Raw genomic sequence first — 23,065 nt, forward strand, 5'->3', positions numbered from 1 at the left:
CAGAACTGCTGCTCACTGGGTGCTCTTTGTTTCACACCCCATCCTCTATAAACTCTAGAACAGGAGTTCCCAACCTGTGATACATGGGCTTCCTCGGTTAATGATAGGGGGCCATGACATTAAAAGGGTTGGGAACCCCTGCTTTAGAGTCTGTTGTGTGTGAAAATCCCAGGACATCAACAGTTTCTGAGATAATCAAACCACCCCATCTGGCACCAACAATCACTCCCTGGCCAAAGTCACTTCCCCGTTCTGATGATTGCTCTGAACAACAACTGAACCTCTTGACCATGCCTGCGTGCTTTTCTGCAGTGAGTTGCTGCCACGTGATTGCCTGTGTTTTGATTTCTGTTTAATTTCTGATCCTTAGGGTTCCTCGGGGAGTCAGGAATGACAAGTAATCTTAATTCCGAGATTTCTGTTTATTTTTGGAGTACAAGCAAACATACAAATACTAAGCAGACTAAATAAAGAGCTGAGAAACAATGCTAAGATTTATAAGACAAAGGATAAAAGAATGCACACATTTCTTTCTGTGCCATACTCTGCCAGAGCCTCAGCGACCACTTGTTTTCAAGTGGTTGACTTGGAGGAAAGATCCTGTAAGCGGTCCCCCACCTCCTTCTCACAGCACAGTGTTTTATTTTTACGAGGCCGAGTTGCGAGCTCAACCCTCAACCCGGCACAGATGGAAAGTGTGTCCGGGAGTGGCCTGACTGGATTCGAACTCAGGAACCTTCGCTCCGGAGTCTGGCGCTGATGTCACTGCACCACCAGCCACTTTTATAGATAAGATAAAAGAAATTTCTTAGAATGGAATGAATTAATTAAGAGGCTACATTATTAAAGCAATTACACTACGTGGGTAATGCACCAAAGAAAAATGAGAAAGGTGATAAACCATTAGTTTAGTTGCTATACCGCTTTCTGCCAGTGACTGTAAAATATACATGAGTTTGTTTAAAAAATACAAATCTTAAAAAAGTATTATTTTAAAAAAAAACTGGTTTCCAACAGTTGAACAGGTATACTTAAAGAAGGAGCCACTGAGAGCGTGTAGGAACAGAGAGACCTGGGGGTTTATTGTGACAGTCAGACCAGAGTTACAGAGGGTGGAGATGAAGGCATGTTTGTCTTCAAAGATCAGGGCACAGAATGTAGAGATTGTGAAGATCAGGACATAATGTAATGTTACAGCATTACAAAGCACTTGTTGGGTTTTTAATCCAAGGTTCATTCAGAAGTCAGGATCATAAATCTTGCTGCTTTCCAATCATTTTATTAAGCACAAATAGAACATTGGTGGAGAGGAGATATGTCTCTGCCAAAGGAGGTGTAAGATGCTAGTCTGCAGGTCACCCTTGGGCAAGGTCTAGCATCTGCTTAGCCCCCCGATCAGGGTCATGTGACTCCACGGGAGCAGGTGGTGGATGGTCGTACGAGCAGCCGGTGCAGATCACAAGTCCTGGTTATGTGACCGCTGACACAGTGGTCTGAGGAGCATTGATAATGGCTGGGGTCACCCGTCTCGTAAAGACACTGCCCAGAAGAAGGCAATGGCAAACCACTTCTGTAGAAAGATTTGCCAAGAACAATCATGGTCATGGATAGACCATGATCACGTACATCATACGACACAGCACATAATGAATGAATTAACAGAACAAAGTAATTGAGAAAGAAAAAAAGCACAGAGCAAGAAGAAGTAAAGCTCGCAACCCAACGTCCTCTGCTGTCCTTATACCATAGATGGCAGACATTCCAGTCAAATTTGTGGATAAGAGTTAACTCGTCAACGAGCCCCTATTCAAATACCCAGGAAGCTTCCAGAATAATACAAAGAACTGTAGCCACTAGGGGGCGCACTGAGCAATTCCCTATACATGGGTAATTATGGAAAATCTAACCAGGCATAAGGAAGTTAAACTGAAAATAAAATAACGATTTTACGGTGAAATCCAACACACCGCTTACACTGCACCAGGGGTGTTGTGCACAATTCTGGTCAGCACACTAGAGGAAGGATGTGATTGCACTGGGCAAGAGTTTAGAGGAGTTTCACCAGATTGTTGCCTGGATTGAAGGATTTTAATCATAGGAAAAACTTGGATAGACTGAGCTTGTTTCCTGAGGGATGAATAAAATGCCGAGGGGATATACTTGTTGCAAGGTAAATTAAATTTTAATAGGATTAATGCAAGCAGGTTTTCTCCCCTGTGGTTGGGTGAGACGACAACTAGAGGTCAAAGGTGAGGGAGATCTTCTTCACCCAGAGAGTAGCGCTAGTGTAGAACGGGCTTCCAGTGGAGGTGGTAGATGTGGTTTTGAATGAAACATTTATGAGAAGTTTGGATAAACACATAGATGGGAGGGGTATCGAGGGCTATGGTCCGGGTGTGGGTCAATGGCATTAGGCAGAATAACGGTTAGGCACAGACTAGATTGGCTGAAGGGCCTGTTTTAGAGCAGTATTGCTCAATGTTTGTATGGTTCAGAGCAGATGGGTGATAATTTTCCTGTGGTAAGGGCTTAAAAAACAAAAAGTATAGCATAGGTTTTATGTTGAGAGGAAGTGGGTACGAGGGATGAGGTTTTTTTCACAGACAGTGGTTGATATCTGGGGCTTGCTGCCAGAGAATGTGGTGGAATCAGAAGCAGACGTTTAGACAGACACTTCAATAGGCAAGGCATGGAAGGTCATGGATCTAATAATGTCCCTAACTCCCATACTCAATACTCTGATTTATGAAGGTTTCAGCCTTCAGAAATCAATGTATTGAGTACAGGAGTTGGAATGTTATGATGAAGTTGTATAAGAAGTTGGTGATGCCAAATTTAGAATATTGTGTGCAATTTTAGTCACCTGCCTACAGGAAGGATATCAATAAATTTAAAAGAGTGCAGAGAAAACTTACAAGGATGTTGCCAGGTCTGGAGGACCAGAGTTACAGGGAAACATTGAACAGGTTAGGACTTCATTCCCTGGAGTGTAGGAGAATGAGTGAAGATTTGACAAAGGTCTACAAAATTACGAGGGGTATACATAGGGTTAATGCAAGCAGGGATTTTCCACTAAGGTTGGGTGAGACCAGAACTAAAGGTCATGGGTTAAGGGTGAAAGGTGAAATGATTAAGAGAAACATGAGGAGGAGTTTCTTCACTCAGAGGGTGGAGTGAGGGTGGGACAATCTGCCAGTGGAAGTGGTGGAAGTGGATTTGGTTGCAACGTTTGAGAGAATTTGGACAGGTACATGGGTGGAAGGGGTATTGTGGGTGATGGGTCAATGAAGAGGGGCAGAATAACAGATCAGATGAGCCAAGGGGCCTGCATCTTTGCTGTACTTCTCTATGACTCTAATCTGAGCAAATGGGTATGAGAACGTGGGGCTGACTGGCCTAGTTTGGTGCTGTATGACTGTGACTCCAAAGAAGAAATAAATGTGATGCAATCCTCTCCTCATCACATCTATCTCATTCCGCATGGTGTGAGAGCCACCTTCAAACAGAAGGCAGGGCCTGAACTTGCACAGGCCCTATCTCCTGCTGCTGCCCCCAGCGTTGTTCCCCACCCCTGCACCAGACAGCTCGGGTCCAGGGGCAGGTTGGCACCTGCCAACGGTTCAGTTCCCTGCGGGAACTTGGACGGTCACCCCACTCCCCTCCCAGAGCCCACCGCCAGCTCCCATCACCAGGGGGTTTCTGCCTGAACGCAGAGTTGTCCTGCAAGGAGCCAAACAATAGAGAAGATTCTCACACAAAGCTCAGCAGGCCAGGCAGCATCTATGGAAAAGAGTAAACAGTCGACAAGAAGATTAGTCACGTGTACATCGAAACACACAGTGAAATGCATTGTTTGCATTAATGGCAGACACAGTCAGAGGCTGTACTGGGGGCTGCCCACAAGTGTCGCCACACCTCTGGTACCAACATAACGTGCCCACAACTTAGTAACCCTAACCTGTACATCTTTCAGGTATGGGAGGAAACCAGAGCACCTGGAAGAAAGCAAAATGCTGAAGGAACTCAGCATCTATGGGGATGAATACATCGTTTCAGGCCGAGACCCTTCATCAACCCACCTGGGCATGGGGAGAACATACAAATACAGGGTCAAGTTCAGATTCACTTATTGATCACGTGTATTATCGAATATACAGTGAAATGTGTCATTTCCATTAACAACCAACACGCCCAAGGATGTACTGGGGGCAGCCCGCAGGTGTCTCCTCATGTTCGGGTGTTAAGAATAGAATATAAAAGCAAGGGTACAATGTTGAGGCTTCACTTGGAGTATTGTGAGCAGTTTTGGGCCCCTTATCTCAGAAAGACTGTGCTGACATTGGAGAGGGTCCAGAGGAAGTTCACAAAAATTATTCCAGGATTGAATGGTTTGACATACGAAGAGTGTTTGGTGGCTCTGGGCCTGTATTCACTGGAATTCAGAAGAATGAGGGGTGACCTCATTGAAACCTATCAAATGTGGAAAGGCCTCTATAGAGTGGATGTGGGGAGGATGTTTCCAATGGTGGGGAGTCTATGGCCAGAGGACACAGCTTCAGAATACAGGGGCATCCTTTTAGAATGGAGATGAGGAGGAATTTCTTTAGCCAGAGAGTGGTGAATCTGTGGAATTCATTGCCACAGGCATCTGCGGAGGCCAAGTCATTAGATATATTTAAAGCAGAGGTCAATATATTCTTGATTGGTCGGGGCATGAAGGGATATGAGGAGAAGACAGGAGATTGGTGCTGAGATCAGCCATGATGAAATGATGGAGCAGATTCGATGGACAAAAGGCCTAATTCTGCTCCTATATCTTATGGTCTAATGGTTTAACATAGTGTGCCCACCATGTTGGGCAGAACAACACAAGCAACAATAACAACAACAACAGAGCAGCAGCAACAAAATAACAGCACAACAAATCCCTTCCTTCCCCCATACCCACCCGTAAAAAGTGTTATTCATTATGCCATCTTTTCAGGCATTAAATTAGTATAAATACTGTAATGCAATATAGTGCAGGGGCCTGCACTCAACCAAATTTATCTGTCCTTTTTTTAGCTATCACCATTAGTTGCTTAAGACAGATCTGAGGCCTTTCACTGCGCATTAGAAAACTACTGTATGTTAGAAGATCCCTTTTCAATTTGCTTAATTGTCTTTTTAAGACTACATGAATACAGCCAAACAAGACAGTGTTACTACGAGGATGTTTCCTGGATTGGGGGCATGCCTTATGAGAATAGGTTGAGTGAACTCAGCCTTTTCTCCTTGGGGCAACGGAGGATGAGAGGTGACCTGATAGAGGTGTATAAGATGATGAGAGGCATTGATCGTGTGGATAGTCAGAGGCTCTTTCCCAGGGCTGAAATGGTTGCCACAAGAGGACACAGGTTTAAGGTGCTGGGGAGTAGGTACAGATGTCAGGGGTAAGTTTTTTTTCTCATAGAGTGGTGAATGCATGGAATGGGCTGCTGGCAACAGTGGTGGAGGCAGATATGATAGGGTCTTTTAAGAGACTTTTAGATAGGTACATGGAGCTTAGAAAAATAGAGGACTTATGGGTAAGCCTAGTAATTTCTAGGGTAGGGACATGTTCGGCACAACCTTGTGGGCCAAAGGGCCTGTATTGTGCTGGAGGTTTTCTATGCTTCTACTAAGGGGTCAAGCTACAAAGCACAGCACAGTCACATACAGCAGAAGCACACGTTAGATACACACAAAAAGAAGTATCGCAAAAGAGAGTCACAAAAAAGCTCGCGCCATCAATCCACAGTTGACTACAATAGAGCCCGACTCCCCCAGCCTGGACACTGCACCCCACCATTCCCCCAGGCACTGCGGCCTGACGCCCAATGCACACACACGTAAGACTAAGAGCTCATGTAGAATATCAGAGAGAAAGATCCAACCTCTCTAAATACCGATCAAAAAATTGTGTCAACCACAATACCCCCCCCCCCCCCCCCCCGGTGGAGTGCAACAGCCCTGATGTTCCCCCCTCCCACAGCGATACCACGGCTGGAGGCCCACTCCTCAAGTGTATTTGATAACAAGCCCATAGAGAATATCAGTAAAAAATACAACCACACTAAATATATATAGCCCAGACTCTTTGTCCATTGAAATTTATCAGATGGCGTAAGTGTATGTGTTATCACAAGAGGCTGCATAAACTTGGGTTGTTTTCTCTGGAGTAGAGGGGACATCTGAACGAGGTTTACAAAATTATGAGAGAGCGGACAGAGACTTTTGGATAGGCACGCGGATGTGAGGAAGATGGAGGGGCGTGGACATGGTGCAGGTAGGAGCGATTAGTGTTCGGGTGTTTTGATTTGGTTTCTCGCTGTTTAGGCACAACGTTATGGGCCGAATGTACTGTTTGATGTTCTCAATGTGTGGAGCTCAACTGAACTATTTTTTGTGTCAGTGGTGCAGTGAATATTTAAACAATGCTTTCAAGTCTGAGGACCAGTCCTAGATGAGGAGAAACTTTGTTGGCCAGAGGGTACTGAATCTGCAGAGGCTGCAGCTTTGGGAATATTAAAAGTGGAGGTTGATGGGTTCTTGTTTGGTCCGATGACAAAAGTTTACAGGGAGATAGCGGGAGAATGGGGTTGAGAGGAATAATAAATCGGCCATGACAGAACGGCAGAGCAGACTCAATGGGCTGAATAGCCTAATTCTGATCCTGTGTCATGGTTTTATGCACCGGTAGGAATAGAACCCTGCTTACTATGAAAATAGCACACAAGCAGTTACATTACCATGCTGTCTGCACTGTCCACTGATCCCATCTTCCTTCTCCTGTCTGACCCAACAGCGCACCAAAATGCAATCTATTTTCACCCACCCCTTTGTCCCGTTGTATCATTCTGTGACCCGATCAGTACTGAGTGGGTTCCATGGTGTTGTGGTTCAGAGGCTGACACAGTGACCTCGATGTGTGAATGGTCTGCTCCAGCTAGTGCACAGTCCTTCTTCACTTCATCCACTAGAGAAGCCACGTGGTGAGTCCTGTTGTGTATTTGATGTTACAATACTATCTGAGTGATATTGTTCAGTACTGTGTAAAAGTCATAGGCACATATATATAGCTAGGATGCCGAAGATTTTTGCACAGCACCATAGTAATTCTATATATTGCACTGAACTGCTGCTGCAAAGAAAAACAAGTTTCATGACATATGTGAGTGATGATAAACCTGATTCTGATACATGTCTCCATTCTGGACTGAGAGTGGGAAGGGGGCAGCGAGAGGGGTATTATGGTTGGCAAAACGGGAAGGGAGAGGGGAGGGAGCAGGAGGCACCAGAGAGACGTTCTGTAGTGACCAATAAACCAATTGTTTGGAATCAAATGACCTTGCCTGGTGTCTCAGGGCTGGGTGTGTCTGCACCCCCACCACCCTGTACCCCAGCACACCTTCTCTGCCACCTGTGCCATGCCCCTCTGCAGCGCTCCAACCTCACCATTCCCAACATCCTTTGTTCCTGCCAGATTCACAAATGCCCTCTCTGCTCCATGCTGACAAATTCAGTTCTGTGCAAAAGTCTTGGGCATCCTGGCTTCTGTATATATATGTGTGCCTAAGACTTTTGCTTAGTACTGTAAATATATTGTTTAATTAAGCATTCTTTGTTGTGTTCATAATTCATTACGGGGTAGGTGTAAAAGTATGTGAATGGCAGACATCAGCATGCCACCTTGTCGTGTGAGCATGCCTCACAAAACGTATGCGTTCTCCCACGCTCCCGTCTTTTTCTTTCGATTAGTTTTATGTTCTGGAGTTAGAAACCATTGCAAGTCCATAACTCACAAGGTCAAAACAAGGCAGGGATTGGATTACCAGCACCAATGCAGCAGGAGCAGGAAGGCAGGGAGGAGGAAAAAATATAAACACAAGGTTCTGCAGATGCTGGAAATCCAGAGCAACACACACACAAACTGTTGGAGGAACTCAGCAGGTCAGGCAGCATCTATAGGGATGAATAAACTATCAACATTTCAGGCTGAGACCTTTTGCCGGGACAGGAAAGAAAGGGGGAAGAGACCAGAATAAGCAGGTGTTGGCAGCTCGGAGTCAGGTGAAACCAAGTAGTTGGGGAGGGAGGGATGAAGTAAGAAGCTGGGGGTTGATAGGTGGAAGAGATAAAGGGCTGAAGAAGAAGAAATCTGATTGGAGTAGAGAGTGGACCATGGGAGAAAGAGAAGGAGGAGGGGTACCAAAAGGAGGTGATGATAGATGAGGAAAATGAAGGGGCAAGGGGTGGGGGAACCAGAATGGGGAGTGGAAAAAGAGAGTAGGAGGAGGGTGGAGAAATTACCTGAAGTTGGAGAAATTGATATTCATGCCTTCAGGTTGAAGGCTAAACAGACGGAATATGAGGTGTTGCTCCTCAAACCTGACAGTGGCCTCATCACGGCAGAAGATGAAAAAATGTATGAGAAACACCATCATTATCACTTTCCTGGATAAAATGCGGGCTAACGTAATGGAGGGAAGAACCTTGACTTCAGGGAGACTCCACTCTTGAAACCATAATTGTTCCTTTACCTTCTGTTGGCAAGCTAAATTATTTCATATTTCTAGCTAGTTAAACACAGGTCCAGAGGAGGTTCATAAGACTGATCCCAGGAGCAAAAGGGTTAACATATGAGGAGCATTTGATTGCCCTGAACCTGCTCTCACTGGAGGTTAGAAGAATGGGGGGATTGAAAAGCCTACCTGAAGTGGATGTGGAGCAGATGTTTCCTGTAGTGGGGGAGTCCAGGACCAGAGGGCACAGCCTCAGAATACAAGGATGTCTTTTTGGAACAGAGATGTGGAGGAATTTCTCTAGCCAGAGGGTGTTGAATCTGTGAAATTCATTATCACAGGTGGCTGTGGAAGCCAATTCATTAGATATATTTAAAGTGGAGTTTAACAGATTATTGATTAATCAGAGCATCAAAGGTCATGGGGAGAAGGCAGCAGAATGGGATTGGGGGGGGGGGGGGGAATAATAAATCAGCCATGATGGAATGGTAGGGCAGACTCGATGGGCCAAATGGGCTAATTCTGCTCCTATGTCTTATGGGATCAACAGAAATTTGGGAGTCAACTTTGTAAGTTCCAGAGTAGATTCTGTCGTTTTATTTTTTGGAAATGATGTGCTAACATTTCATTTGCCTTCCTCACTACTGTGTCAACGGGCAAGTTAACCTTTAGAGAATCATGCACTGGGGCCTCCATGTCCCTTTGCAGTTCCGGTTTCTCGATTTGCTCCCCATTTAGAAAATAGTCTGTGCCTTTATTCTTTCAACCTAACTGCATGACCATTCCACTTCCTGACACCCCATTCCATCTGCCACTTCTTTGCCCGTTTCCTAATCTGTCTAAGTCCTTAGCAGACTCACTACCTCTCCAGCGTCATTTTCCAGCAGCCCAATTTCCACTCTTGCTTCTCTTTATATAACTGAAGAAACTTTTGGTATCCTTGTTTACATTTTTGGCTCAATAACTTTCACATTTAATCTTTTTCTCTCCTTATTGTACTTTTAGTTGCATTATTAGTTTTCAGAACCCTCCCAATTCTCCAGCTTCCCACTAATTTTTGCTGTAATGCATCTCTCTTCTTTTTGCTTTTATGCTGTCTTTTACATTCCCTTGTCAGCCATGGTTGCCTCATCCTTCTTCTTTGGGATGAACTAATCTGCATCTTCTGAATTATTCCCAGAAATTACAGCAGCTGCTGTTCTGCCGTCATCCTTGCCAGTGTCCCATTCCAATAAATGTTGGCGGCTTCACTCACTATCATACCTCTATAGTTCCTTTCACTCCACTGTAATACTGATATATCCAATTTTAGCTTCTCCCTATAAAACTGAAATGTGAATTCTATCATAGTATGATCATTTCCTCCTCAGGGTTCCTTTACCTTAAGCTTCTAATCAAATCTGTTTCAAATGCTCAATACCTAGTTCTGAATTGCCTTTTCCCTAGTGGGCCCAATGGCAAGCTGCTTTAAAAAGCCATTTTGTGGATATTTTACAAACTCCATTTCTGGGATCCAGCACCAACCTAACTTTCCCAACCTACCTGCATATTGGTTGTATACGTGTACAATACAACTTGAAATCATAGATGAAAATAAACAAAGATGAAATATCAAGATGACAATGAACTTGAACTTGATAATGAAATCCCAAACAACCATCATAACGTTCCCTTTTTACATTCTTTCTCTATCTCTCAAATCCTGGCTACTGTTCAGAGGTCTGTATATAAATCCTATTGGGGTCTTTTTATCCTTGCACCTTCTTAACTCTAGCCCAGGGATTTTACGCCTTCTAATTCTATGTCACCACTTTCAAATGATCTGATTTTTATTTTTACCAACAAAGCCAACTAGGGGCTTTTTATATGAGGAGCACTTGATGGCTCTGGGACTATACTCACTGGAATTCCAAAGATTGGTGGTGGGATCTCATTGAAACCTTTTGTATGTTGAAAGGCCTCAATGGAGAGGATGTTTCCTACAGTGGGTGAGTCTAGGTCCAGAGGGCACCGCCTCAGAATAAAGGAATGTCCTTTTAGAACGGAGATGAGGAGGAATTTCTTTAGCCAGGGAGTGGTAAATCTGTGGAATTCATTGCCACTGACAGCTATGGAGACCAAGTTATCGGGTAAATTTAAGGCAGAGGTCGATAGGTTCTTGATTAGCCAGGGCATGAAGGGATATGGGGAGAAGACAGGAAATTGGGGCTGAGAGGGAGATGGATCAGACATGATGAAATGATGGAGCAGACTTGATGGGGCAAGTGACCATGTTCTGTCCCTATATCTTGTGGTCTTATGATGTTATAAAACCAGCCCCTCTGCCTACCTGACTGCCCTTTCGATACAAGGCATATCCTTGGAGGCTTAGCTCCAGTTGTGATCTTCTTTCAACCATGACTCAATGATGCCCACAATGTCATACCTGTAATCTCTAACTGTGCTACAAGATCATCTACCTTATAGTATGCTGTGTGTATTCAAATATAACACCTTCAGTTCTGAATTCACCACCTTCTTTTCAATTTTGTCTCCATGTTACCTGAAGTTAAATTCTTACCTCTTTCTAATCTCAAGCTTCTGTAACCTCTCCTGCCCTTTTACTTCATCCATCCAGACCCTCTCATGTTGTTCCCCTTCTGTGAAATATTTTGCCCCTCCTTTCCCTTACCCTCTATTCCCCACTCTGGCCTCTGACCTCTTCTCACCTGCCTATCACCTCCCCCTGGGTCCCCTCCTCCTTCCCTTTCTCCCATGGTCCACTCTCCTCTCCGATCAGATTCCTTTCTCTCCAGCTTTTTACCTTTCCCACCTATCATCTTCCAGCTATCCTCATTCTCCTCCCCCACCTTTTTTATATTCCTTATATCACATTCCTTTCCAGTCCTGAAGAAGTGTCTCGGCCCAAAACGTTGGCTGTGCATTAATTTCCATTGATGCTGCCTGACTTGCTGAGTTTCTCCCGTATTTTGTATATGTTGCTTATCATGCTTTTCCAATTTGTTGACCCTCCCTCCCCAACATTTAAAGCCCGATGCACAACCCTAGTTATGTGATTCACCAGGACCCTGGTCCCCCCTGCATAGCTCAGGTGGAGCCCGTCCCATTGGAACAATTCCCGCTTTCAAAAGTCCCATGAATAGAAAACCATTTTCTCCCCCACTAATCCTTGATCCATGCATTTCACTCTCTGCTCGTATTAACCCTGGGCCAATTTGCACGTGGCTCAGGTAACAATCCAGAGATGATTATCTTTACTGATCAGAAACAGTTCACTTTTAATGTTACTAGGGACCAGCCCCTGCACCAGCTGCTCCCAGCACTTCACGTGGTATTTCATCTTCACTGTAACTTTAAGAAGTCTCTGCATGCCTGAAAAGTCTTAATGCTGACAGTATCTTTCGTTGGTTCGTTCACTATGTGCTGTGTCGTATGACATGAGCAATCATGGCCATGATTGTCCTTGGCAAATTTTTCTACAGAAGTGGTTTATCATTCCCTTCTTCTGGGCAGTGTCTTTACAAGACGGGTGACCCCAGCCATTATCAGTACTCTCCAGAGATTGTCTGCCTGGTGTCAGTGGTCACATAACCAGGACTTGCGATCTGCACCGGCTGCTCGTACGACCATCCACCACCTGCTCCCATGGCTTCACGTGGTATTTCATCTACACTGTATCTTTGAAAAGTCTCACCACAGCTTCACGTGACCCTGATCGGGGGCTAAGCAGGTGCTACACCTTGCCCGAGGGTGACCTGCAGGCTAGCGGAGGGAAGGAGCGCCTTACACCTCCTTTGGTAGAGACATATCCCCATCCCACCACCCAGTGGACAGTATCACAGAACCATTTGGCATAGAAACATGCCCTTCAGCCCATTGAGTCCATTCCAGCCTTCAACCACTTACACTAATCCTACTGCTATTGTCCCTACATTCCCATACACATTAGGGACAGCTTATAGAGTCATAGAGCACAGAACAGGACCTTCAGCTCTTGATTAGTCAGGGCGTCAAAGGCTAAGGGAAGAAGGCAAGAGGATGGGATTGAGATGGATAATATATCAACCTTGTTGGAATGGCAGAGAGGACTGGATGGACAGAATGGCCTTGTTCTACTCCTGTGTCTTATGGTCTTATGCTCCTAACCCTTCGGTGCAGAGAAGTAATGGTGGTGATGGGACAGAGGTGTATAAGATGATAAAAGACATGGATAGAGTGGAGAGCCAGAGATTTTATTTCCCTGGGGCAGAAGTGGCTAATACACAAAGGCACAATTATAAGGTGACTGGAGGAATGTACTGGGGGGATATTAGAGGTATATTCTTTACTCAGAGAGTGGTGTGTGTGTGGAATGTCCTGCCAGGAGTAGTTGAGGCAAATACATTAGGGGCATTTAAGAAACTCTTAGATAGGCACATGGATGATAGAAAATTGGGTGGCTGTATAGGAAGGAGAGGTTAGATTGATCTGAGAGTAGGTTAAAAGGTTGGCACAATATCTCAGTCTGAATGGCCTGCACTGTGCTTTATAGTTCTATGATTTAAGAAAATCGTCCACATTCTGCTGACAGCTCATTCCTGCTTCGATGCCAATGTGGTAACTAAAATGAAGCTCCTTGGCTGGTGTGCAGGTCCTCAGGAGTCAGTCAGGACGCTGTCTGGCCCCACAGGAATCAGTCAGGACACTGTCTGGTCCCTCAGGAGTCAGTCAGGACGCTGTCTGGCCCCACAGGAGTCAGTCAGGACGCTGTCTGGTCCCTCAGTACTCAGCCAGGACACTGTCTGGCCCCACAGGAGTCAGCCAGGACACTATCTGGTTCCTCAGTACTCAGCCAGGACACTGTCTGGCCCCACAGGAGTCAGTCAGGACGCTGTCTGGCCCCACAGGAGTCAGTCAGGTCCCACAGGAGTCAGTCAGGATGCTCTCTGGTCCCTCGGTACTCAGCCAGGACACTGTTTGGTCCCACAGGAGTCAGTCAGGACGCAGTCTGGCCCCACAGGAGCCAGTTAGGTCACTGTCTGGTCCCACAGGAGTCAGTCAGGATGCTGTCTGGTCCCTCGGTACTCAGCCAGGACACTGTCTGGCCCCACAGGAGTCAGTCAGGACGCTGTCTGGTCCCACAGGAGTCAGTCAGGACACTGTCTGGCCCCACAGGAGTCAGTCAGGACATTGTCTGGTCCCACAGGGGTCAGTCAGGATGCAGTCTGGTCCCTCAGGAGTCAGTCAGGACGCTGTCTGGCCCCACAGGAGTCAGTCAGGACGCTGTCTGGTCCCACAGGAGTCAGTCAGGATGCTGTCTGGCCCCTCAGGAGTCAGTCAGGACGCTGTCTGGCCCCACAGGAGTCAGCCAGGACACTGTCTGGCCCCACAGGAGTCAGTCAGGACATTGTCTGGTCCCACAGGAGTCAGTCAGGACGCTGTCTGGTCCCTCAGGAGTCAGTCAGGTCACTGTCTGGTCCCACAGGGGTCAGTCAGGACGCTGTCTGGTCCCACAGGAGTCAGTCAGGATACTGTCTGGTCCCACAGGAGTCAGTCAGGATACTGTCTGGTCCCACAGGAGTCAGTCAGGACACTGTCTGGTCCCCCAGGAGTCAGTCAGGACACTGTCTGGCCCCACAGGAGTCAGTCAGGACGTTGTCTGGTCCCACAGGAGTCAGTCAGAATACTGTCTGGTCCCACAGGAGTCAGTCAGGACGTTGTCTGGTCCCACAGGAGTCAGTCAGGATACTGTCTGGTCCCACAGGAGTCAGTCAGGACACTGTCTGGTTCCTTTAGGAGTCAGTCAGGACACTGTCTGGTCCCTCAGGAGTCAGTCAGGACGCTGTCTGGCCCCACAGGAGTCAGTCAGGACGCTGTCTGGTCCCACAGGAGTCAGTCAGGATGCTGTCTGGCCCCTCAGGAGTCAGTCAGGACGCTGTCTGGCCCCACAGGAGTCAGCCAGGACACTGTCTGGCCCCACAGGAGTCAGTCAGGACGCTGTCTGGTCCCACAGGAGTCAGTCAGGACGCTGTCTGGTCCCTCAGGAGTCAGTCAGGTCACTGTCTGGTCCCACAGGGGTCAGTCAGGACGCTGTCTGGTCCTTCAGTACTCAACCAGGACACAGTCTGGTCCCACAGGAGTCAGTCAGGACACTGTCTGGCCCCACAGGAGTCAGTCAGGACGTTGTCTGGTCCCACAGGAGTCAGTCAGGATACTGTCTGGTCCCACAGGAGTCAGTCAGGATACTGTCTGGTCCCACAGGAGTCAGTCAGGACACTGTCTGGTCCCCCAGGAGTCAGTCAGGACACTGTCTGGCCCCACAGGAGTCAGTCAGGACGTTGTCTGGTCCCACAGGAGTCAGTCAGGATACTGTCTGGTCCCACAGGAGTCAGTCAGTACACTGTCTGGTCCCCCAGGAGTCAGTCAGGGCACTGTCTGGCCCCACAGGAGTCAGTCAGGACGTTGTCTGGTCCCACAGGAGTCAGTCAGGATACTGTCTGGTCCCACAGGAGTCAGTCAGGACACTGTCTGGTCCCCCAGGAGTCAGTCAGGACACTGTCTGGTCCCCCAGGAGTCAGTCAGGACACTGTCTGGTTCCTTTAGGAGTCAGTCAGGATACTGTCTGGTCCCACAGGAGTCAGTCAGGACACTGTCTGGTCCCTCAGGAGTCAGTCAGGACACTGTCTGGTCCCACAGGAGTCAGTCAGGACACTGTCTGGCCCCACAGGAGTCAGTCAGGACATTGTCTGGCCCCACAGGAGTCAGTCAGGACGTTGTCTGGTCCCACAGGAGTCAGTCAGGACACTGTCTGGCCCCACAGGAGTCAGTCAGGACACTGTCTGGCCCCACAGGAGTCAGCTGGATGCTATCTGGTCCCACACCCTGTCTTGTAACTAGTGTTGTCAGATATTTCTCAGCATCATGTGGGTTGAATTAAATTGGCATTCTTGTTGGGACCTCAGAAGGAATCAAAGTTGAATTGTCATCAGGGTTGAAGATCTTCAGCCTTGTGCTTGGGATTCACACACTGGCACCAAAGCACTGGCCTCACACCCACCGACCGTCCAGACCAGAGAGTGAGTCAGAGGTCAGCTTACACACATTTCACAACATCTGTCGGTGTCCGGCACAGAGGTGTAGGGGTCATCATGGCACTTTGCAACACGCCATCTGTAAGATCAGGATAGGGTCTGGTTACTGCCACTGTCTGCAAGGAGTTTGTACATTCTCCCCGTGACCACATGGGTTTCCTCCGAGTGCTCCAGTTTCTTCCCACGGTCCAAAGACGTACTAGCTGGTAGGTTAATTGCTCATTGCAAATTGTCCCGTGATTAGGCTAGGATTAAATTGTGGGGTTGCTGGGAAGTGGGACTCGTAGGGCCAAAGATGCCTATTCCGTGCTGTATCTGAATGATAAATAAAACATATACAGAGAAAAGCGTCATTCACAACAAATCGGCGAGGATTGTGCTGGGCGGCCCACAAGTGTCACCCTGCTGCCCAAACAAGCAAGCATAGTAGTGTTAAACCTACATCTTTATCCAGCAGCACCTTTCCATTTTGTGCTCAGTGTCACTATCATATTAACAATTACCATGTACACCTGTTGTGACGCTCAGTGAGAGACACACAGCTGGTAAAGGTCCTTATTCGGCACACGTAAGCTGACAGCATTTTGAGTCACTCTGGAGAGAGGCGCCCTGACCCAACATTACATCACATTTTTATATGCTAAAGATCAAAGGTAACAGCAGGGGAATTTCTATTGTCACAATGCATTCATAATGCTCCCTTTGAGTTATATATAATTTTCAAACACCTAGATCTTAATGTCATCACTCCAGACTTCCAAAATGACCATTAACCACCTCTGCCTCTGAGCTGCCTTCATGCATGCATCAATGGGTGTTTATTGCATTCACGCATACGCAGACATCTCAGGTCAATGGGGCATCTCCTGTTTTGCAATCGACCCTGGCCTGCAGCGCCAGGAAGACCATTGTTCTGAGCTGCATTTTAAATTCAATCTACAATCCACATTCAGATCAGAAGACTGGTTGCTGTTGAAATTAAAATTTGTTATATACTATAACTCCAGAGTATGCCCTGACAAACCAATTACTCTGGGAACTTCACATGAGCATGGAATTTTGTTGCACCTTGGTGTATACATGACAATAAATTAATCTGATTCTGAATCTAAATATGTAACTAAATGATACTCAACGATTCAGGAACAGCCTCTTTCCTTCTACCATCAGATTCCTGAATGATCTGTGAACCTGTGAATGCCACCTCATTGTTTCCTTTATTTATCTTGTAGTTTATAATAATTTTATGTCTTTGCACTGTACTTTTGCTGTCAAGCAACAGATTTCACATCAGGGTAATAAAAAGTCAGGTCCCGATTGTGCAGGTGATCTGATAGCTTATGAGATAGATTGAAAAAGCAAAGTGTCAGGACCGGAGGCAAGATTTCCACTCACTGATCTGCAACATTTACTCTGCTCTGCATCTATGGCTGTGGCCTGCTCCATCTGCTCCGGGGACTCACTTTCATTCCAAATGCAAATTGCTTACTTTTATTGTTTGCACGATTTGGGTTTTTTTCTCTCTCCCTCTGCACATTGTTTGATCGATGGGCCTTCTTTTTTTAATGGGTTCTATTTGGTCTCTTTGTTCTGTGGCTGCCAGTGAGGAGATGAATCTCACGGTTGCGTATGTTATATATACTTTGATAATTGAATTGAATTGACTTTATTTCTTACATCCTTCACATACACGAGGAGTAAAAATCTTTACGTTACATCTCCATGTAAATGTGCAATCATAGTAATTATAATAAATAGAACAGACAATGTAACACTCAAATCAGATAATAAATGAACTTTGAATTTCAATGAGACTATTCAATAGTCCGCTACTACAATAAGATAGACCTCACATTTTACCTCACTACGGCCTTGCACTTTATTGCCTAGCTGCAGTCACTTTGTCTGTAACTGTAACACTACGTTCTGTATTCTGTTACTGTTTACCTCTGTACAACCTCAGTGTACAGATGCAGTGAAGTGATTTCTGTGGATGGCATGCAAAACCATTGTATCTCAGTGCCTGTGACAACAATCTGGGTGGCAGTGCGGTGTAGTGGTTAGTGTAACACTTGCTAGCTCCAGCAATCAGAGTTCACCCTGTTGGCTGGCTGCTCCGCGAGGTTCGCCTGTACCTCTGCTGTGGCCTGCGACCTAACAGGCTACAGGATCGGCTGCAGTGAAGGCTTGGCTTCTGAATGTTATTTGCTTACTTTTAACTGTTACACAATTTGTTTTATTGTCTGTACGTTAGGTGTTTGACGGTCTTTTTTAAAAATGGGCTCTATTGGGTTTCTGCTGGTAAGGAGACGAATTTCAAGGTCGTAAATAGTATCTGAACTTTGATCATAAATGTACTTTGAACTTTGAACCCTGTGACTGGGTGGGTTTCCTCTGAGTGCTCCAGATTTGCAAGAGGAACAGGTAGTAAGATGTGAGTATGCGATGTTGGCATCAGAAGCGTGGAGACCCTTGCAGCCCACCCTTGGTTGGTCGTTAACGCAAACGTCGCATGTCGCTGTACATTGCAACATACACGTGACAATTAAAGCTTACCTTTCTTTAAAATAATCTGATTGACTGAACACTTGGCCTCTCTCTCCAATCAATTGACACCTTTTCAATGCTTACCGGAGCGGCTTCTCGGCAGAGAGGAGAGGGCTGCTACGTATGTGAGACTTGGAGCAGCGAGAGGTCACACCAGACTCAACTCTAGTCTTTCTTTGCAGACGACAGTGACATCGAGGATGAGCTGTCGACGGTGCGCCATCAACCAGAGGGTCTTGAAGAACTACAAGCACGAACCAAGTTCTCCAGGAAAGAACTCCAGTCTCTGTACAGGGGCTTCAAGAACGTGCGTAAGCTCTGTGTGAAGGATCTAACTGTGTTGCCCCTTTTTGAGAGATTTTCCTCTGTTCCAGATCAGTTTTGGACCGAGACCCTTCATCAGGGCTGGAAAGGAGGGGGGAAGGAGCCAGAATAGGAAGGTGGGGAGAGAGGAGGAGTGAAAGCTGGCAGGTGAAAGGTAAGACCAGGTGAGGAGTGAAGGAGGGTGAGAGGTGACTTGTTAGAGGTGTGCAAGTTGATGAGGCAGAGATAGTGGACAGCCTGAGACTTACTCCCAGGGAAAAATGGCTACTATGAAAGGGAATTATTTTAAGGAAAGTATGGGGGAGGTGTTATCAGAGGTAGGTTTATTTTACACAGAGAGCGGTGGGTACATAGAGTGTGCTGCTAGGGGTGGTGATAGAGGTAGATACATTAGGGACATTTAAGAGATTCCTACTGTCGATAGGCACCTGGGTGATAGAGAAATGGGGCTATGTGGGAGGGAAAAGTTAAATTGATCCTAGCGTATACTCAATGGGCACATCTTAGGTTGAAGGACTTGTACTGTGCTGCAGAATTTGATGTTCAATATGGCCAGCTTACGTTGAACATAATAAGATCTGTTTCCCTTTATTTTTGTCTGAAGCATCTGCCATCTCAATTCTTATTTGTTATAGTGTTTTTTTCATTTTCTGAATTTGCATAATTTGGCTCCTTCTGCACATGGATTGTTTGTCTTTGCTCGTCTGCACTTCTTCATTTAATCTATCGTGTTTCTTGTCTTTACTGTCAATGCCCAAAAGAAAATTAATCTCAGGATAGCGTGTGGTGATATATGTGTACTCTGGCAACAGACTTACACTGAACTTTGAGTATTGTTCAACACTGAGCTGCTCTCACAACCTATGGACTCACTTTCAAGGACTCTTCATCTCAAGTTCTCGATATTTATTACTTTACATTTGTACTTGCACACTTAGTCACCCTTGCAAATTGATCCTTTGTCGTTCTTATTGTGTATGAGTTTTCATTGATACTATTGTGTTTCTTTGTACTTTCTGTGAATTCCTGCAAGAAAATGAACCTCAGGGTAGTATATTGTAAAGTTTTGTGCAAAAATCTTAGACACATACTGTATACATGGCTAAGACTTTTGCACAGTACTGCAGTAATTTTATGTATTGCCCTGTACTGAAACAAATTTCATGAGATATGTGAGAGATGATAAATCTGATTATGATATGAGTCTCTATTGTGGACTGAGAGTGGGAAGGGGGCAGGGAGAGAGGAATCATGGTTTGGAAAAGGAAAAGGGAGAGGGGAGAGAGCAGGAAGCACCAGAGAGACACTTTGTAATGATCAATAAACCAGTTGTTTGGAATCAAATTACCCCACCCCACCCCAGCCCCTAGCATTCCTTCTCTGCCACCTGTCCCACACCCCTCTCATAGTGCTCCATTCTCGCCATTCCCAACATCCTTTTCTCTCGCCAGATATACAAACCTGCTCTCCGCTCCACGCTGACAAGTACAGCACTGTGCAAAACTCCAAGGCGTATGAGCTATATTTACTTTATTTATTGAGACACAGCACGGTAAGGCCTTTCTGGCCCTTCGAGCTGTGCTGCCCAGCAAACCCCAGTATGAACCCAGCCTAATCACAAGACAATTTACAATGACCAATTAACCTACCAACTGGTAGGTCTTGGGACTGTGGGAGGAAACCCACGTGGTCACGGGGAGATCGAACAAATTTCTTACAGGCAGTGGCTAGTATTGAACCAGGGGTTACTGGGTAAAGGGTTGCGCTAACCACTACACTACATGCTGCCCCATAGGTCCCTAAGACTTTTGCACATTATTTTGATAATAAATTGACTTGGAGCATTGTTTCCTGTAAGATCTCTAGTCTACTGTTCACTTACAGAACCTGCCAGGTTTGTTAACATGCCAAGTATCGGTTGTGCTTCAGTGCACTGTGTTGTCCCATTGTATTTAAGACTGTCTCCGCTGTTAGCAAATTATTTTCCAGTTCTTGCTCTCTGCCCCTCAATCAGCAGCCTGTCAGAGGGAATTCCCAACGTCAGCCACCATGGTTGGATTAGACCCTCCCATGGCAACACAGCTACAGTAACACACTGGTCGGAGTTTGTAATTACAGTGTGGCTCACACGCAGGCAGTTTCCATTACATATACAGATGGAGGAAGCTAAAATGGAAATATTAAAGTGCCAGAATCAATCAATTTGAAAGGTAATAGTGAGCAATTGTGTAGGTTTGTTTCAGTCAGGTTCTATTAACTAATCCACTTCCACTGAAGATTTTACTTAGTCTTGTTTGAGGAGTTTATCTCGATCTCTTTTCACCCTCTTCCCCCTTCGAGCCTGAGATTCACTTTCTTGCGGGCATCCGCAGTAGAACAGAGACATCCAATAGAATCAATGAAAAATTTCACACAACAAGACTGACAAGCAACCAATCTGCAAAACAAAGACAAACTGTGCAAATGCAAAAAATAACAGATAAATAATACCGAGAACATGAGTTGTAGAGTCCTTAACAGTGAGCCTGCAGGTAGTGGAATCAGTTCAATGTTGACGTGAGTGAAGTTATCCACGCCGGTTCAGAAGCCTGATGGTTGAGGGGTAATAACTGTTCCTGAACCTGGTGGTGTGGGACCTGATGGTCGAGGGGTAATAACTGTTTCTGAACCTGGTGGTGTGGGACCTGATGGTTGAGGGGTAATAACTGTCCCTGAACCTGGTGGTGTGGGACCTGATGGTTGAGGGGGTAATAACTGTTCCTGAACCTGGTGGTGTGGGACCTGATGGTTGAGGGTAATAACTGTTCCTGAACCTGGTGGTGTGGGACCTGATGGTTGTGGGGTAATAACTGTTCCTGAACCTGGTGGTGTGGGAGCTGATGGTTGAGGGGTAATAACTGTTCCTGAACCTGATGGTGTGGGACCTGATGGTTGAGGGGTAATAACTGTTCCTGAACCTGATGGTGTGGGACCTGATGGTTGAGGGGTAATAACTGTTTCTGAACCTGGTGGTGTGGGACCTGATGGTTGAGGGGTAATAACTGTTCCTGAACCTGGCGGTGTGGGACCTGATGGTTGAGGGGTAATAACTGTTCCTGAACCTGGCGGTGTGGGACCTGATGGTTGAGGGGTAATAACTGTTCCTGAACCTGGTGGTGTGGGACCTGATGGTTGAGGGGTAATAACTGTTTCTGAACCTGGTGGTGTGGGACCTGATGGTTGAGGGGTAATAACTGTTCCTGAACCTGGTGGTGTGGGACCTGATGGTTGAGGGGTAATAACTGTTCCTGAACCTGGTGCGTGGGACCTAAGGCTCCTGTATTTTTTACCTGATGGCAGCATGAGCAGGATGGTGGGGTTCTCGATGATGGACGCTGCTTCCTTGTCGATGTGCTCAGTGTGGGGAGGGCTTTTCCTGTGATGGACTGGACCATATCCATCACTTTCTGTAGCCCTTTCTGTAAAAGGGCTTGATGTTTCTACACTAGCTGTGACAGTACCACACAACTACACTGACAGTACACACAGACACACACATTTACACACACACTCTCTCTCTACACACACACACACACACACACACACACACACACACACACACACAGAGTGGATAAAAATACTCATACACACACTATATGTAAATCGACAGAAGCAATGTTTGAATATAATAAGATGGTATGAAATGCCTGCTGCAACATGATCACAGCATTTTAAATCTGTGTTGTGTAACTGAAGGTGACTGGTATATCGAATAAATTTCCTGACCTTGCTGTCTGGGGAGGTTGGGAGAATTCCTGTGGTGCATAATTGTTCCCAGCCCATTGAATCCGTGCCAGTTTCAACAACCTTATTCTCTCTTCCTGTAACTCTGCACATTATTCCCTCTCAAACACTTTTCCTGGTTCCTTTAGACAGTCCTGATTAATTCTGGCCCCAAACTTCTCTCTACAGGCATGGTAGCACAGTGGTCAGCACAGTGTATTACGCTACCAGTGACCTGGGTTCAATTCCCACACTGTATGTTTTCCCTATGAATGTGTGGATTTGTTCCTGGTGTTCTAGTTTCCTCCCACAGTCCAAAGACATACCAGTTGGAAGGCTAATTTGTCATTGTAAATTATCCTGTGATTAGGCTAGGGCTAAATTGGGGGTCAGATGGGCCTATTCCACACTGTATCTCAATAAAAATAAGCTTTTCCAGAACAACACAGAATATGCTGGAGGAACTCAGCAAGTCAGGCAGCGTCTAAGTCAAAGTCAAAGTAAATTTATTATCAAAATACATTAAGAAATACAATAGAATTTATAAAAAACTATATATAACAAGGACCGACAAACTATGGAGAGGAGTAAATAATTCTATGGAGGAGAATAAACAGTCAGTGATTCAGGACTCCCCCATCTTTTAATTCAGTCCTATTGAAATATAACTCTTCACACCTTGTCACTCGCAAAAAATCCCTTTCCCCCACAGTCCACTCTGCTCTCCTAACAGATTCCGCCTCCTTCAACTCTTTACTTTTTCTCTCCCTCTCTCTCCCTCTCTCCCCCCTCTCTCTCCCTCTCTCTGCCCCCCTCCCT

General features: G+C 46.0%; 1 protein-coding gene across 4 annotated transcripts in view; it reads left to right on the forward strand.

Moving 5' to 3' along the window:
* LOC132390980 (calsenilin-like) overlaps positions 1–23,065 on the forward strand; it is a 77,601-nt gene that overhangs the window by 19,285 nt on the left and 35,251 nt on the right. For 3 of the 4 annotated variants that reach the window (XM_059963563.1, XM_059963543.1, XM_059963553.1), the window contains exon 2: positions 18,343–18,471. In XM_059963563.1, the coding sequence (XP_059819546.1) occupies positions 18,361–18,471 (111 nt within the window). In that variant the 5' untranslated portion in view covers positions 18,343–18,360. The remainder of the gene's footprint in view (positions 1–18,342; positions 18,472–23,065) is intronic. The other variant, XM_059963570.1, reaches the window with a different exon arrangement.

Source organism: Hypanus sabinus, chromosome 1 (assembly GCF_030144855.1).
Source record: "Hypanus sabinus isolate sHypSab1 chromosome 1, sHypSab1.hap1, whole genome shotgun sequence".
NCBI classification, from domain to species: domain Eukaryota; kingdom Metazoa; phylum Chordata; class Chondrichthyes; order Myliobatiformes; family Dasyatidae; genus Hypanus; species Hypanus sabinus.